The sequence below is a fragment of the Microtus pennsylvanicus genome, chromosome X (assembly GCF_037038515.1).
Source record: "Microtus pennsylvanicus isolate mMicPen1 chromosome X, mMicPen1.hap1, whole genome shotgun sequence".
Taxonomy (NCBI): domain Eukaryota; kingdom Metazoa; phylum Chordata; class Mammalia; order Rodentia; family Cricetidae; genus Microtus; species Microtus pennsylvanicus.
This window is the reverse complement of record NC_134601.1, coordinates 57,148,215-57,165,411: the sequence shown is the minus strand read 5'-3', so window position 1 is coordinate 57,165,411 and position 17,197 is coordinate 57,148,215. Positions and strand designations below refer to the sequence as shown.

The window sequence follows — 17,197 nt, the reverse complement described above, 5'->3', positions numbered from 1 at the left end:
ACAGTACAAATGGAGCACATTTTCCTTATCTGTTCTTTGGTTGAGAAACATCTAGGTTGTTTCCAGTTTCTGGTTACTAGGAATAAAGCTAATATGAACATAGTTGAGCAAGTGTCATTGTGGTATGATTGAACATCCTTTGGGTATATGCTCAAGAGTGGTTTAGCTGGGTGTTGATGTAGGTCAATTTCCAATTTTCTGAGAAACCAGCATAATTGAAATGACTCCTAATGATATCCTGTTATATTCATAGATCATTGCCTAGCCCATTGTCATCAAACTTCACCCAGCGACTGATGGAAACAGATGCAGAAGCCCACAGCCAAACATCAGATGAACTTTAGGGAATCCTGGGAAAGAAGGTGAGGAAGAGTTATGTGAGCCCAAGCGGCCAAAAGCAGCCTAGAAAAACCCACAGAATCAATTAACCTGGGCTCATAGGGGTTCGCAGAAACTCAACCGCCAACCAGAGAACTTGCATGGGACTGATCTAGGCCTCTGCATATATATTATAGCTGTATAGCTTGGTTTTCTTCTTGGGAATCCTAACAGAGGGAACAGGGGCTGTCTTTGACTTTGTTACATGCTCTTGAGACCCTTTCTGTAGAAGGAGCTGTGGGCAGGCCTGCTTTTTGTCCTGCCCGGCTCCCGCACGATTAGCTTTACACCCAAAATTACAACACACAAATTGTATTCATTTAAACACTGCCTGGCCCATAAGCTCTAGCCTCTTACTGGCTAACTCTCACATCTTGATTAACCCATTTTTATTAATGTGTATCACCACTTGACTGTGGTTTACCGGCATGAGTCTAACCAGCGTCTGTCCTGGGTAGAAGAAGAGTGGCGTCTGACTGACTCTGTTTTTTTTCTCCTAGCATTCTGTTCAATCTACTCCACCTATGTAAATCCTGTCCTATCAAAAAGCCTAGGCAGTGTCTTTATTAACCAATGAAAGTAACACATAGGCAGATGACTCTCCTACATCACCTTTCCTTCTGCTGGGTTGCCTCATCCAGCCTTAACAGGAGAGGAGGTGCCTAGTCTCACTGCAACTTGATATACTGTGACTGACTGATGGTCATGGGAGCCCTGCCCTTTTCTGAGAAAGGAGTAGAAGTGGATGTGGGGGGAGGTTAAGAAGTTGGGGAGGGACTGAAAAGGGAGGAGGGAGGGGAATTAATTAATAACAATAAGCCACTATTTAACTGCCCTCTAGACTCTGAGAGATAAGTTCAGAAACACTTTCAAAATGCTGACTACTTTTATTTGGGTTTCATCTCCACCAGTGACTGTAAAATAAGGAAAAGTTTTAAATACATAATTCTACCTTTTTAGGAAAACACTAATCACATGAATATTGTAAAAATTATAGAAACAAACAAACAATATCTTGCCTTTTAGACCCCAGCTATTTTGTCCAAGAAAAACATGAGCCTTTTGAAAATTCAAGTATAGCAAGAGCCTACAAAGATATAGTATGCTGGATGGTCTCATGTCAACTTGATGCAAGTTAGAGTGCTCTGAAAAGAGGCACCCATTCAGTTTCAGTTGAGACAATGCCTCCAGGAGACGCAGATGTAGGGCATTTCCTTAATTAGTGATTGATGGGGCAGGCCCAGCCTATTGTGAGTAGGGCCAATCCTGGGCTGGTAGCCCTGGGTTCTCTAATAAAGGAGGCTGAGCGAGCCATGGGAAGCAAGCCAGTAAGCAGCTCTCCTCCATGGCCTCTGCATCAGCTCCTGCCTCCAGGTTTCTGCCCTGTTCGAGTTCCTGTCCTGATTTCCACCAAAGACGAACCGTGTGATGAAGTGTGAGCCAAAGAGGTCCTTTGCTCCCCAAATTGCTTTGGTAATGGTGTTTGGTCACAACAGTATTAACCCGAATTAGGACAACAATCAAGGGCAAGAAATGCCTGTAAAGTCGACCAATGACCAGTGGCAAAGATTCCTTTCGAAAGAGAAAATAGTTAACGTGCTGACAAAGAAAGGTGTAATGATTCCCCAGCTGTTTGAACTAATAATAGCTATTACAGTAGCGTGTGAAATTAATTGCTTCTAAATAACACATGGCATGGCTGCAGAAAAGAGAATTGCATATGCTCTACATTAGTCCCTGTGACAGGCTGCTAGGAGATCACCAACCTCACTTCCTCTTCTTTCTTTCCAATTCCCTTTGTGTTGTTATGTAACTAAAGGGCTTCTGGCCAGTAAAATACGGCTAGAAATGATGCATGCCTCTTTCCAGATGAACCACTGCAGCCACAAGCCTGCTGGCCAATAGCATGTGAGTAGAAGGGATGCATGCCTCTTCTCAGATTGACCATCCAGCACTCACACCTGTAACGCTCCATTCTCCTCCTACCAACGCAAAGGAGGACTCTGTGGAATCAGGGATGGATAGCCTCAGGATGCAAAGAATCCTGGAATATTCCTTCTTGGAATATAGTGACCCAAACGGGAATACCCACCTGGAACCCTTCAGGATCATTAGTTGTGTTGTATACAACTCCACTTTCAGGGAGGTATTAGCTAAAATAAATGTTGCAGAATCTGCCTATGTAGAGAAAAACTAAAATCCCCAGAGAAGTTGTGCTCCCTTAGGAAAAATCTTGCCTGAGGGGAGGAATCTTTCCAATTTATGCTAGGTTCTTCTAACAATATCCAAAAGTACCACTGATGGGAAATTCGTTTCCTTAACTATATTTAACTCAAGATGGAAGTGATGAAATCAATGCTGCCAATCTATCCCTCTGGGTAAGAAATTAGATGACTCATTAGTTGTGTTTTGGAATAGTTGTGTTTTGGGTTCAGTTTACATTCAACCATTTGTAGATGAAGTAGAAGAGATGGTAATTTTTTTCCCTTAAAACCCTAGGTTAGGAAAAAAAATTTTAGAAGTTTTTTTCCATATAGTGAAAAAAAAAGAAAGTTGGTTTTCTTTTTTAAAATAAAAATAAATAAAAAAAGAAGTTGTTTTACATAGTTCCACTTGAGTGGACAAGATGGGTCTTGAGCACCAGAGAAATTATTCTCAGAAATATAACTGCCCTTTATCCCAGTAAGGTAGCATGAGCCTGAGCTTCTAGAATGCTGAAGCAGTAAGATGGCTTGAGCCCAGAAATTTTTTTTTAATTTATTTATTTATTAAGGATTTCTGCCTCCTCCCGCAACTGCCTCCCATTTCCCTCCCCCTCCCCCGATCAAGTCCCCCTCCCTCATCTGCTCAAAGAGCAATCAGCCAGAAATTTAAGGGCAACCTGAGCAATATATTAAGAAATAACTTCTCAAGCAAGGAAACAGGAAAGGGATGGGACAGGGAATGTAGGGAACAAAAGAACCCCGAGTGAGTAAAGTCCTGAGTGAATGCATAGTGTTGACATGGACACAGCCATGACAAGAATGAAGGCCTCAGAACCATGGGAAATTGGCAAAGCCTTTCCCCATAGGGGCCAAGCTTGAAATTGGCAAAGACTTCTTCCTCTGACTCAAGTACAAGTGTTTATGAACAATCGACCAGTATTATTCAAAACTACCCACTGCAATTCCCTCTTTTCAGATGCTTGCAGCCTGAGCCTGCTCGCCTATAGATAGCACCTACCCAGACGACTCCCTTTTCCCATGCTGTACATACTAACACGCTTGAAGTACAACACAAGCAAACGCCACTCCACCAGAGTGGCAACACCTCACCAGAAGCCAGCATTCCTGTGACTGTGTCTGTCATAGCTACATTTCCCTCACCGCCCCAGTCATGGTTTCTGGACCTAATTTTGTAGGTCACAGCGGGGAAGGAAGAGAAGGTAAAAGAAAGGGAGGGGGGCGGGCATGTAATTGCTTCTGTAGTTTACCCAGGCATGGCACTGGAGCTGAGTAACAGCCAATTAGCTTCTTCACAAACTAATTCCTCAAAGGCCACAAGCAGTGTCTTCACAGTGAGGCGAGGGCTGGCCCAAGTCTTTCCTCTTTGAATAAATGTCACACACACACAACTTCCTCATTCTTGTCCCTGGGAAGTTTTTTTAATAAATGGAAGTCAAATCAGAGAATAACGGGACAGCACGGAGCAGAGCAACACTGATTTTTTTATTGAATAAAGAAGGGAAAACATGAACATCATAGAGCAAAGGCAGCTTTTCTGGAGAAGCTGCTACACTTTGTGCTAAATAACCTCATGAACCGAGAGTACACAGAATACACAGAATAGGTAAGTTACCTCAACAGCAAAGGAGAAGGAAGAGAATACAGATTTTTAAGATAAAATTTGGTCAAGTGACAAATTTAGTTGCTCAAAATTTCTAGCCCTTATCCACCTAAATTCAGTATGGTTCTACATATATGCATTCGGTATGGACATACTGAATCCCCATTTTTCATTGAAGCTGCTTTTTAGAAGATTTTTTAATTTCACGTTTATTTGACCTGATACTCAATTTTTAAAAATTTGTGTTTGATATAAGTTTGTGGATGTATATTTATACACACTTAAAAAAACCCCTAACTGAGTCTTATAAGCAGAGGGGTCATGCTTCCCTCTCACAAAATTAGTGTTGTGAATTTCTGTTATTTCTCCTGTGTGTCTAAGAAACTTGGTGTGTTCTCAATGCACCCACGCAGTCAGGTGGGTTGACAGATGTGTCAAAAATACTTTATGAAAAGAGGGAGTAGCTCATGCGAGCTGGCAACCTTTTGCGCATTGTTTCTTGCTGGAGCAGGTTGCCTCCCTTTGACATCTTACAGTTAAAGATGAAAGGAAAGGTTTTTACTCTGAAGCCTAGTGAGCACAGATGTACACTGACTATAATCCACCTTTAACTTAGCTTATTATAATGTAAGATGACGAATACTTTACGCCCAGCACACAGCATGAAGAAAGTACTGAAGAAACATTTTATAGACAATACTCTTTTTTTTCATGTTAAGCATCAGCTTCTATGGGAGATATTTCCAGGATGGTTTGTTACCACTTTATAAACATTCTAGGCCATACAAACATCACAAGTAACATCAATATCAATTTTTCAAATATCTGTATCAATTACTGGAGGCTAATTCTAACAGATACACTACTTAAGGGGGGAGAAGATAATCGTGACACACTGCAAAGAGAGGAATATAGCATTTTAACTGTAAGGATGATCAGGGTGCAGAAAGAGGGGACTCTCTAGAAGGTGAGGGTGTGGTTTCCTCAGGTGGGAAAACTGTGAGCGTACAAGCTCGAATGCCCCCAAGGGACTCCGGAAGGTCGAAAACCTTATGCCATTCATCTTTCTCTGGATCATATTTCTGCACTATCTCAACCATACAGCGATTATTCCATGAATATCCACCAACCACATAGATCTTATTCTGGAAGACAGCGACCCCAACATCACTCTGCCCTCTTAACATGGCAGCGATTGGGGTCCACTGGTCAAGGATAGGTGAGTAGTATTCACAGCTCAGGACATCGTCATAATCACTGGTTCCCCGGAAATGGTTACCCCCAATGACATAGAGCCGATCTCCTACTGTACACATGCAGTGGAGGCCTCGGACAGTGGTCATTGGTGCCTTCTGGGTCCACTTGTCAGTATCAGGGTCAAAGCACATGAGCTCCTTTTGGAAAGTGTCATGGGTAATGCCTCCTAGAGAATGAAAATAATAGGTATGAGGCAAAGAGGTCATTAAAATGTAATAGTAAGGTTCTCCCATAGATAATTAACTTTTAGCTACCTTTTACAACAGATCGCGGCTTACAAATAGTAAATTCATAAATATCGTCACTCTATATTCTTTTAACAAAAAATAAAGAAAATATCATTCTCAAAATTTTAAGACAAATGAAAAAGGTCTTATATTATTACAATAACTTTCTCAAATGGAGATTGATCATACTTAAGAAGCTTCAACGAATGGAAATATATTTTGGCAACTATTAGAGTTGAGTCAGTAGTAAATCTGAACTAAAAAGAATCAGTCAGTTGTGACATTTTAGTGGGTAGACTAAGCACCAGGCTAGAGCCCTTCAAAATCTGGTTACTCATTAATTCCTTTTCCAAATCAGAATACCCATTCTAGTTAACACATTAGGATTAGGAATACGAAGCAAAATGTTTACTAAAAAGTGTTGAAAGTCTCACGCCAGTAGCACACCAACCAGGAAGACTACACAAAATTGTTGGTTTTATAGAGTTTGGGGTGAGCAGGAAGAAGGTGACAACTGCTATCTGCTTTGCAAAGCAAAAACCTTAGAATTCTGAACATTATGAGAAATATATATATCAGCTGGTTGTTGGTATATTAGGTCTTTATAACCTACAAACTGATTAAGACTAAGCTACATAATCCAACCTATGGAATGAAGGTATCAGTCTCTACCTTCAGCAGACAAAGAGCAGAGCTATGCTAATCTTTAGCTGTACCATTTGAAGAGTTATCAAGCGGCAAGGCAACAATCAACGAAGCATCGCTTTCTATGATTTAAAGCCTACTAGACAGCAAATCATTGTTTTCGTGGGTTTTTTTGTTAGTTTTTCTTTTGGGTTATAAAACTAGCTTGGTTGGTTCCTAGTCTGATATCAATGTGGAAGATGATTTTTCTTTGAAACATACACCAGTTACAGAAAAGTGCTCCTGAAACCATTCAAATGTCAGTTTTGCCCCTGAGAACTGGGAGCTCTTGTTATGGTAGTAGAGAACGGAAACACACGAAACAGGTAGGTCATGCAATATGATCTCCTTTATGACTCTGTCGATATAAGATGCTCGCTCCATGGTCACTCGTGAATTGAACCCTGGAAACCTGCTGATCAAATGCTACAGGCCTTTCACTAACCCCTTTTGATTACAGACATCACAATGCAGCGCTCTGTGACTTATCATCCCCTTAACAATTTTGTTCTTCTAAGAACATAACTGCTTCCCTGGGGGAGCAGGCTGTCAGAGGCAGACTGAACTAGGGAAGAAAGAAAGAAAAAAGAAAAGAAAAATAAAGGAAGGGAGGGAGGGAGAGAAGGAAGAAAAAAAGGAAGAAAGGAAGGAAGGGAGAGAGAGAGAAAGAGAAAAGGGGAAGATAAATAAAATTGTCTAAAAACTTAAATGTCAGTATCAAAGGTGATCATTAGGTTAAGACATACTTCTGAATTCTATAAAAGGCCAATTCAAGCACAAACTATTTGAGAATGAAAGTTATCAATTGAATTCTGAACAAACTTGAGCCATTTTAGCATTTTTATAGAACTATACCTCTGCATATAATGGCACCACAGTAGAACTCCATTATAATACTAAGGGAATATTGTGTGTTTATGTGATATATATGTACATATATATACATATATATGTTTGTATGTGTGTGTGATGGGTTACACTAAAACAGAGTATTATGCATGTTTTATGCACAACAGAGCTTATATATTACATAATGAAATATTTCCTAACATGACTTAGGCAAATATTAAGGAAAACAAATTACTACATATTAACAGAGAATGATTGATGTTTACTAGAATACAAAGTATTGAGGCTTTAAAAAAATGAACTGGCAAGTCTAAATGCTTTCCAGTTTCTTATAAATTATACGTGTATAGCTGAATTGGTTTGCTGTTAGCTTATAAGTGTTCAGAATGCTCAAAGCATTTACATGCAAATGTACACACAAAATTACTCCTAAAATATTAATTATCTTTTGCCTACTATTTTCTAAGAATTGTTATTGTTACTGGCACTATATGGAGAGATCATATAGTTAAAAGTATAGATAGTATTATGTTGTGTAATTGTCTACCTGAAATATACATGACTCCTCCATACACGGTTCCAGCATGGCCATAGTGAGGTTCGTTCATTTTGGCAACATAGGTCCATTCGTTTGTTCTTGGATTGTAACATTCTACTGTAGCTGTTAAGAAAAAGAGATACAATGATTTTTATCTCAAGTTTTTTCCTTTTTAGTAGGGTAATAATATACTAATTTCTGAAAATGCATAAATCAATGAGAGACTTCAGAGGGGCTTTTATAATTTTTGAGACTATGTTCATATGAAACATGCTATATTAGGCTATACAATATAATATTTAACACATCATAGAACTGTAAAAATCACTAAGGATTCTTTTCTGCCATTTGTTTGTAACTTTTTAATTTGACATTTCTTAAATTCCTTTGCTCTAAAAATACAGAAAAGGAAAAAAAAATCACAAACAAGGAATAACCAATCAACTCTGAGTACCTATTTTGACATAGTACACAGGAAGAAACATCAAAATATGAAAAACTAATTTCACAATGACTGTCACCTGGGCAAGCAAACACACTGAGTGTACACTGTTCTCTCCCAGCTTTCTGACCCTCTCACACATACACAAGGGAACTTAATGGATTGTGCACCATGCAACATTAGAAAAGTAATAAATGGACAGATTTCTATGAGAAAGCCATCTAATCTTACAGACAAGCAGGGGATTTAAAAAAGACTTCCAGGTATCACCTTCTCCCGACTAGCTATATACTTCTCTTAATGCAACACTTTTTCCTTGAACTTTGAAGCTTCTCCATCATAACCACCCTCTCCAATATCTAATTCTACCTGTCTTGATGCAGTTTCTGTTATTTTCTCTTATTCTTTTTATGGTAGCGTTAGAAATTAAATAGCTAATCTGTGGTTGTTAATATTCTCTTACATGATGAGATAATGCTGTTCCTCTGTCCGTAAGTTAATTGCATTTTTCTAATAGGGGTTGTAAGAATCCATCCATAGTTTCTCATTCAGGAGCCTCTCATTGCATGATGGGAATTCATCTCAGTAACTGGGTAACTGCCCATCAACCCGAAACTTCCTTTTTTTTTTTCAGCTGAGCCATCAATTTCCTTTACATATTTAAGTTCCCTTAGCTTTACTATCAACCTTTAAAGTTCTTCTGTGTGCAACTGTTTTTATTAGGAAAATCAATCAGAGTTCATTATGAAAATAAAATGCAGCTGATTCAAAATCTGATGTACATTGTCCTCATTTCTGTCTTCCACTTTTGTGCAATAAGTAAATACAGATACTGCCCATAAGACTGACAAGCGGAGGACGACAGAGTTAGCAAAAGGCAAGGGGCTTGAACCATAAAGTAATGGTTACAACCATAAGCACCCGGGGAAATGCAAGGTAGTTGTCAGCAAAATTCAATCCCTGCCCATCTCTGTATGGCCTACAATGCAGCAATATAAATGACTTTAAAATGTTTTAAAGGTTGGGAGCTGGGTGGTGGTGATGCACGCCTTTAATCCCAGAACTCAGGAGGCAGAGGCAGGTGGATCTCTGTGAGTTCAAGGCCAGCCTGGTCTACAGACCTAGTTCCAGTACAGCCAAGGCTATAATGAGAAACCCTATCTTAAAAAACATAGATATCTAGATAAACAGACAGACAGACGGATAGATATTTTAAAGGACTGGAAAAATTAACCAAAGGATTATTTTGTAACATGAAAATGATATGAAATTACAATTTTGGTGGTCATAAACAAAGTTTTATTGGAACCGAGGCTCAAATATTTGGTTATAAATTGTCTACAGGAGCTTTGCTCTACAAGAGTGGCACTCATTAGTTGTGACTAATTGATATCTCACAAAGCTAAGCTATAAATAGTGTTTCCGGGACTGGACAGAAGTGTCCTGACCCCTAAACTAGAAACTCTACTTCAGTGGTCTGAGATTCTGATGTATAACTATAATTAGGATGCTTATTTCCTTTCTCTCAGAGACCCTCATTTTCTGAGATGATTCTGTCAAGATGCAGGGCAAGCCCTAACAGATTCTAGATCCAGAGCCTGAGGGTATTGTTTAGTAATCAGGATACAGGGCTCATTGAATACATTTTAGTAATTTTACTGCATATTTATTTGAAATTTTAACATGTTTTTCCTGTTAATTCATCATTTGAAAACTTCTTTAAAATATGTAATTGAAGTGAAAGAATCTGAACCATTATAGTCTTCTTCAAAATGGAAAACCTCAATGGAAGGCCAATTTCTTATAGGACATTACATGTTTAAAAGGTTGGAAAAGAAGAACCAAAGGACTGTTCTGAAAGATGCCAGAAATAAAAGAATCCCTTTTCACTTAAGTGGCAGCTCCTATACACTGATCCTACTTTCCTACTGCAACCAATATCAGGGAAAGCAGAATGTCCAGAAATTATAATCCAGCAATATATCAGATATGCAGGTATACTGTCTTTGTTTTGTGTACTACAGGCTTAGATAATTTTCTCCTTAGCCAGCCCCTACACACTTCTTGAGAGAAATTTAAAAGGTCCAGTATATTAAAACGATCTATCATGACTTACAAAGTTTGCCACTGTTTTCATTTTATAATTATGCATGGGCAATGGATATTGTGTCTATGAAGAATACAAAATGCACTGGCACTAATAAACCCATTAAATCATTAAGAGACTTTCCCCACCAATCCCTGAGTCTGCCATCCTCTTCCCATCACCTTATCTATTTACATAGGCATGTGAGTGTGGAAATTTAATGAGTTAAAGAGGAGATGCTCATTTACAGGAAAAGATGCTGGCAAGTCTGTATAAGGGGAATTCCAACAAACAAAGAACAACAATAAAACCCATCCAGTCTCTGTCTGAAATACTCAGAAGTTTATATAAGACTTTCTTTAGACCTCTTTGGTGCAAAAACAATGCTAGCAGCAAAACTAGACAGGGCAACCAATACAATATATGGATTCATATAAAGGGATAATTGTTAATGGATAGAATTCAGGAGAACTCACTATGTTCACGGGGAAGAGGAAAACCAAGGACAAACAGATCTAGTTTGGCTACCTCCACAGAACGACAGAGGACAACAGGAGGCAGTCTACTCTCCCGCTCACTTAAAGATTATAGGTGGAGCTCCAAAGGAGTGCTAGTTAGGGGCAGAAAATGAGGGAAATCACGAGTTTAGCTTTGGAAAATCTTTCTGGTCTGAAGTCTTGTCTGGAACCAAGACTCTCAATTTAAATGCACTTAGTGTGTCAATCATAAAATTTTAAAAACTCCAATATACTGTACCTTAAAATATTTAATTAAAAATGTATTTGACAGTGATACTGATTGGAAAATAATAATTTCCTACAGAAGTTTAGGAATAATTTTATAAGTTATAAATGATGGGAGATTTCTCTATCTCCACGCCCCACGCCCTGGTTTCCATGTCTGTCCTGTCTGTCCTTTCTCTGTATCCTAGAATTCTCTCTGTAGATCAAGCTAGCCTCGAACTCATAAATATCTACCTGTCTTTGCCTGGGATTGAAGCCACGCACTACTATGCCCAGCTAAGGGAGAGATCTTAAATTACAACTAGAGCAGTCTTGTAACAAGGCAGGTTAATACCTGTATTGTAACCAGACAAACAGTTGTAAAAAATGCAATTTGTGAAATAAAACTAAAATTAATCTATAGCATCTCAAGTAGATAATACAATATAATATGTTTTAAAGTAGCTATCTATCCTTAGGTTAAGCTTCATGAAACCTTTTTAAAGACAGGGTCTCAGCCAGGTGTGGTGGTGCACCCAGCACTTGGAAGGCAGAGGCAGGCAAATCTCTGTGAGTTCAAAGCCACCCTGCTCTACAAAAGAGAGGTCCACGACAGGCTCCAAAGCTACACAAAGAAACCCTGTTTCGAAAACAAAGAAAGAGAAAGGGTCTCACTATGTGATCTAGCTTGGTCTTGACCTCTGGATCATCCTTCCTCAGCATCTCAAGAGCAAAGACTTCAAGTACGTGTCATTCAGCCTCATCATAGTCTAGCAACACCAACAGGCCTATTTTCAAAATCATTTTTAAAGCAAATAGAATTACATCTTTTTTCTCCCATTTCTTCCTTCTAACCTATTTCATTTACCCCATCTTGCTTTCAAATTCATGGCCTTTAGCTCTTTAACTGTTCGTATATGGGTGTGTGTGTCTATATACGTATTTATAAATACATAAATGCAACCTTCTCTAATTAGAGGTACAGAGCATGTTCAAGGTAGTCTATTCATATGCCATTTGCCCAATACATTCACTTATTTCTTGTTACTATCCAGGCACAACATAAGAGAAACAGAACACAGGATGCATGACAAAAAGGAAGCTTCTAGTGTCTTAGTTTTATATAATGATACACCTTGGCTTACAGAGTATAATTCCCAGAAGAAGAATACTTCTAATTAATATTAGGGGCAATGCAATGAAAATTAAGTGGCCGCAAATTCACAGGAATGATCACATTATCAAGAAAGTACTAAGAAAGGGACCCAGCTCGTGTGCAAATAGACTTTTCAAAATGACCACCAATTGCCACGGTTAGCTATCTAGAGTTCTGTCACCTCTTGAAGACTATCTCTATCGTAGTTACTTTTCCAATAAATCACAAAATCAGCACTTGTACTGTCCACACATTTTCAGATCGCATAAACTTACAACACTACAATGAAGATAAGGTGTGTGGTTAAAGTACGGAGACCTGACGCGACAGCTCTATACTAAGGGCATGAAATAAATTGAGAAACCAGCACAGTTAATAATCATGCTATCCAGGCCCTCCCGAACCTATAGAGCTTGGTCCTATGAAAACTATCATAACTCGAAAAGAGAGAAATCAGAGCAAAAAGCTCGGTAACATTAAGGCCATGTCACTAATACGAAAGTGCTCAATACATAGGACAGTATAGAAGTGAGAGTAGTTGTTCTCTCCAATAAATAGCTTACTCTATAGACTACGAAAGTCTCTTTTATTTCTTACAATATTAGGAAAAAAGATTCTGGTAAGTATTTAAAGCCATGACAGACAATATGGAGCTTGGGATACCTCAAGGACTCTACCTCACAGTAGTACAGTGCTTGGCTACCATACACAATACTCTTGAGTTCAAGATCCCACACTGGGGCAGCAGCAACAACAACTAACAAATAAAACCCACCAAACAACTTTAAACCAACAAAAACTCTTTGTAGACACTTTAAAAAATATATATTGTTAGAAAATAAAAGAAATTAAACAATAACCGTGCTGACAGAGAGAAAATGTGGCGTCCCTGGCATTCACTATAGGAAAAATTGTATTATTCACATTGAATACAAAGTAAGAAAAATATACCTTACGGGGTTAATTTATTTAGCCAAAATATTTCTGTTAAAATAGACTCGTAACCAATGTGAAGTTAGGAAGACAAAAGAAGTGTACAATGGAAACTAGCGGTCACAGACCTTAATTATCAAAGTTAATCAATTTCACCGAATACTAAATGAACTGTTCATATTTACTCTGAGAAGAACATCATCTTACTATGTGACCTCTACTAGTTATCAATTGCTTAAATGAAGAAATAAGAGCCAGGCCTCAGTAAAGGAACTTGACCTAGTAAGTGCCATAGTTTATGGCTTTTAAAGGTGGAGAATGAAGAATTAGGTCAAACTTCTGCCTAGGTGCTATTAGAATATAAATTTATTGAATATACATTCCAATTGACCTTTCTATATGAAAACTCTGTGTGTTTGTGTGTGTGTCTGTCTGTATGTGTGTTATAGTTGTTGCAATACAGCAAACTACGTATTAGAGATAATTTTGACCTTGGCCAACAGTATGTGCTGAAATAAGACATATAGACGATATCTAATATTTTCGTAGAAAAAAATAGTTTACAAATGCAACCCTGGGTATATTTTTGTCTTTAAATTTCTAGAACTGTTTATTTTGTGACCTAAAACAAATTTCTGGATTAAAAAAATGTATTCTATGTATAAGTAGAAAAAGACAAGATCTCCTGAGTAAACTGGGAGCATGGGAACCTTGGGGGAGGACTGAAGGGGAGAGGGGAAAGGCAGGGAGGGGAGCAGAGAAAAATGTAGAGCTCAATAAAAATCAATAAAAAAAGAAATTTAAAAACAATAAGTAGGCAGACTTACGCAATTCTCCAGCAGCGTTTCGCCCTCCAACTGCGTACAGAAATCCTTTGAGAGCACTGAGGTGGAAGAAGGTGCGCTTCTCATTTAAAGATGCAACTTGTATCCATTTGTTGTAGCGAGGATCGAATCTAAACACCGTATCGACAGCCGTTTTTCCTTTTGTGTCGTAATTGCTCTGCCCGCCAACGACATAGAGAAAATTGCCAATGACAGCAATGCCATGCTGGTATCTTGGGGCATCCATGGGGGCTAGAGATTTCCACTCCTGGGTCTTTTCATCATACATGCGCAATTCCTTACTGACAACCAGCTGCTGTCTCAGGACTCCGCCGAGTGTAACCAAATGAGTGGTGTCAGACCGAATGGCAGTCCTGTCTGACTGCATAACCGGCTGCATAAACGGCATCATTTGGTAATTGCTGGCTTCCAGAAGCAAGTTGACACAAGTATTATCAGTTCTCATGAAATCTACCGTTTGCACGTAATTAAGGAGCTCCTGTGGTGTCATCAGCGGAAATCGGATGCTCTTCATCAACTTGGGGGCACAGTCCATTCTAGGCTCTTCCAGGCGAAGCCAGCGACAGGTAGCTTTGAAGAGCTCTAGCTCAGAGCAATGCTTAAGGCTGTTGCTGGAAAGCGCAAAGGAAAGACGCTCAAAGGGGAGTTTCAGGAACTCCCCGGTGCTCAGCAATGCAGAAAAATTCTTCAAGACGAAGCTGTTGACATATTTATCCACTTCTGTCAGATGGTAGGTGTTGGCAATGCGTCCAACTTCAACACAGTTATCCAAGTTAACCTAGGAATCCAATAGGAAAATTAAAGATATGGCTGCTTTCTAGACAGCTACACTTTGATCACAGAAAGTCTTGTTTCAGAGGAAGAGTGTTTTGTCAAGTCCATAGAGAAGCAAATAAAGATTCTCACTGAAGTGAATAAAGATGTGAAGAAGGTCCAAACAACCTTCACCTGATTCAGCAAAAAGTTTACTAAGCGAAACTGATTAATTAACCTAAGAAACATTTCACATTGACTATGTCCAAAATAATGAAGTTTTTCTTCCTCAAAAAAGTTTCCTTCTCCCAAATGCTGATGAAATTACTGCTAGGTAGAAATTTTAGGAAAACCGTGTTATTCAATTATAGTCAAGTTATTTGTTCTATTTTGTTTAGTAACTTAATTAAATTAAAATTAGTTGTGTAGCCAATTTATTATATGTATACAATTCACACTGATAAATCTCACTCCACTTTTTCTCATCTTTTGTTTCACTCGTGTCCACCTGTCTTCTTTCCAGGAATCTTTTTGTGGCTTGTGGGGTTTAACAGAAGCTTGGGTTTTACCAGGGTCTTCTATGTGAGCATGGCCTTCCAGCCTGGAAGGCTTGGCAGTGGGCAGAGAGCTGATGGTAATGTTTGCCCTAAGAAAACTGATTGGTTTAAAATTCATCATCATGTCTAATTGTTTATTTTATTTGGTAGTTATATATTTAAAATAAACCAACACAAAACAATGCAAATTAATCCTGGTGCCCTAGAAATGCACAGTTTAACAATGTACCAATACCTTTGATTTCTAATATACAATATATTTTAATACTACTGTAGAAGTGGAAGGCTGATGTGTCATAAAAACCTTAAATAGCATTGAGTAGAGTAGTATTCCATATTTGACTATCCAAATGGTACTAGGTGGAAGGCATTACTGTTTAAAGTGATGAATCTGCTTCCTAAGGCAAGTAAGAAATTAAGGTAATTTGTGCTTTTGCAATTATTTACCAGTAGGGATAAGCAAAAATGAAAAGTAATGATAGAACAAAATTCTCAAAAATGAACATTTCTATCATTATTGATATGACCACTAGTAAAAACAACAAAAAATGGGTATTTAAGATGTTAAAACAATACCACCAGCAATTAGTTACCCAATTAAATCTAAAATTAGAGCATGTGGCAAGCGTGGTGCCTAGCATTTGGGAAGGAGAAGTGGCTCACAAGCTCATGGCGAACTTGAGCTACGAGATGAGATTCCCTATCTCCCCATAAACAAAATCAAAATGAAAGAATTTAAATAGAAGGTAAAATAGTCCAACAATAGAGACCAAAAAAAAACAAGCGACATAAATGTTTAGTAGAGTCTAGGATGCTGGTGTCCAACTATAATCCTATTACATGGGTCTCTGTGGACTAGCAGGAGGATTGTCATGGGCTACAGAATGACACCTTATCTCATGAAAAAAAAGGAGGAGGAGGAGGAGGAGGAGGAGGAGGAGGAGGAGGAGGAGGAGGAGGAGGAGGAGGAGGAAAAGGAGGAGGAGGAGAAAGAAGAAGAAGAAGAAGAAGAAGAAGAAGAAGAAGAAGAAGAAGAAGAAGAAGAAGAAGAAGAAGAAGAAGAAGAAGAAGAAGAAGAAGAAGAAGAAACAAGATTAGGACATTTAATTCTTTTTCTACTGCCCCCTCCATCTTCAATAATACCCAATGAGAAAAAGACAATACTAAAATGACAGGAGAAAGGAAATCTACCTCTTCCTTGGGGCACTGAGAGAATGCCTTCTAGATATCAGTATCCCAGAGGACTGGAAAAGACTTGAGCAGAAAACCTAATCAATACAAATAGTTCCTACCTGAAATAATGCCAGAGAAATTTTTACAAATTTTTGAATTGTCATCATCTTTATCAAAGGACTATTTTCTACAGCCTCTATACAACAGGCACCACACTACGGGCACACAGCAATGTAAAGACCCAGTAAAATCAGTATTACAAATATACACTAAATACAGTATTACAAATATACACTAAATACAGTTGGTTTAGTTGGGCATTGGTGGCACACACCCTTAATACCAGCACTGGGGAGGCATTAGGCAAATAATGAGTTCAAGGCTGGCCTGGTCTACAAAGTGAGTTCCAGGACAGCCAAAGCTACTCAGAAGGACCCATCTCAAAAAAACAAATGGATGGATGGATGGATGGATGGATGGATGGATGGATGGATGGATAGATAGATAGATAGATAGATAGATAGATAGATAGATAGATAGATAGATAGACAGATAGACAGAGATAGATAGACAGAAAGATGATAGATAGATAATACTGTTTACTATTGGGCGTGGTGGTTCATGCTTTTAATCCCAACATTTAGGAGGGAGAGGCCTCTATTGAGTGTTAGGACAGTTTGATTCACACAGAGAGTTCTAGGCCAGTTAGACCTACATAGTGAGACTGTGTCTCAAAAAAAATGTATGTATATATAAAAATATACATAAATTC

The 17,197-nt window shown here is 38.5% G+C and overlaps 1 protein-coding gene across 11 annotated transcripts in view; it reads right to left on the bottom strand.

Annotated features, from left to right (window-relative positions):
• Positions 1 to 4,065: 4,065 nt before the first annotated feature.
• The window catches only part of Klhl13 (kelch like family member 13), a 170,321-nt gene continuing 157,189 nt past the window's right edge, over positions 4,066 to 17,197 (bottom strand). For all 11 annotated transcript variants that reach the window (XM_075957363.1, XM_075957362.1, XM_075957356.1 and 8 more), the window contains 3 exons: positions 13,925 to 14,720; positions 7,768 to 7,881; positions 4,066 to 5,626 (listed from right to left, as the gene is read on the bottom strand). In XM_075957363.1, coding sequence (XP_075813478.1) covers positions 5,139 to 5,626; positions 7,768 to 7,881; positions 13,925 to 14,720 — 1,398 coding nt within the window. In that variant the 3' untranslated portion in view covers positions 4,066 to 5,138. The remainder of the gene's footprint in view (positions 5,627 to 7,767; positions 7,882 to 13,924; positions 14,721 to 17,197) is intronic.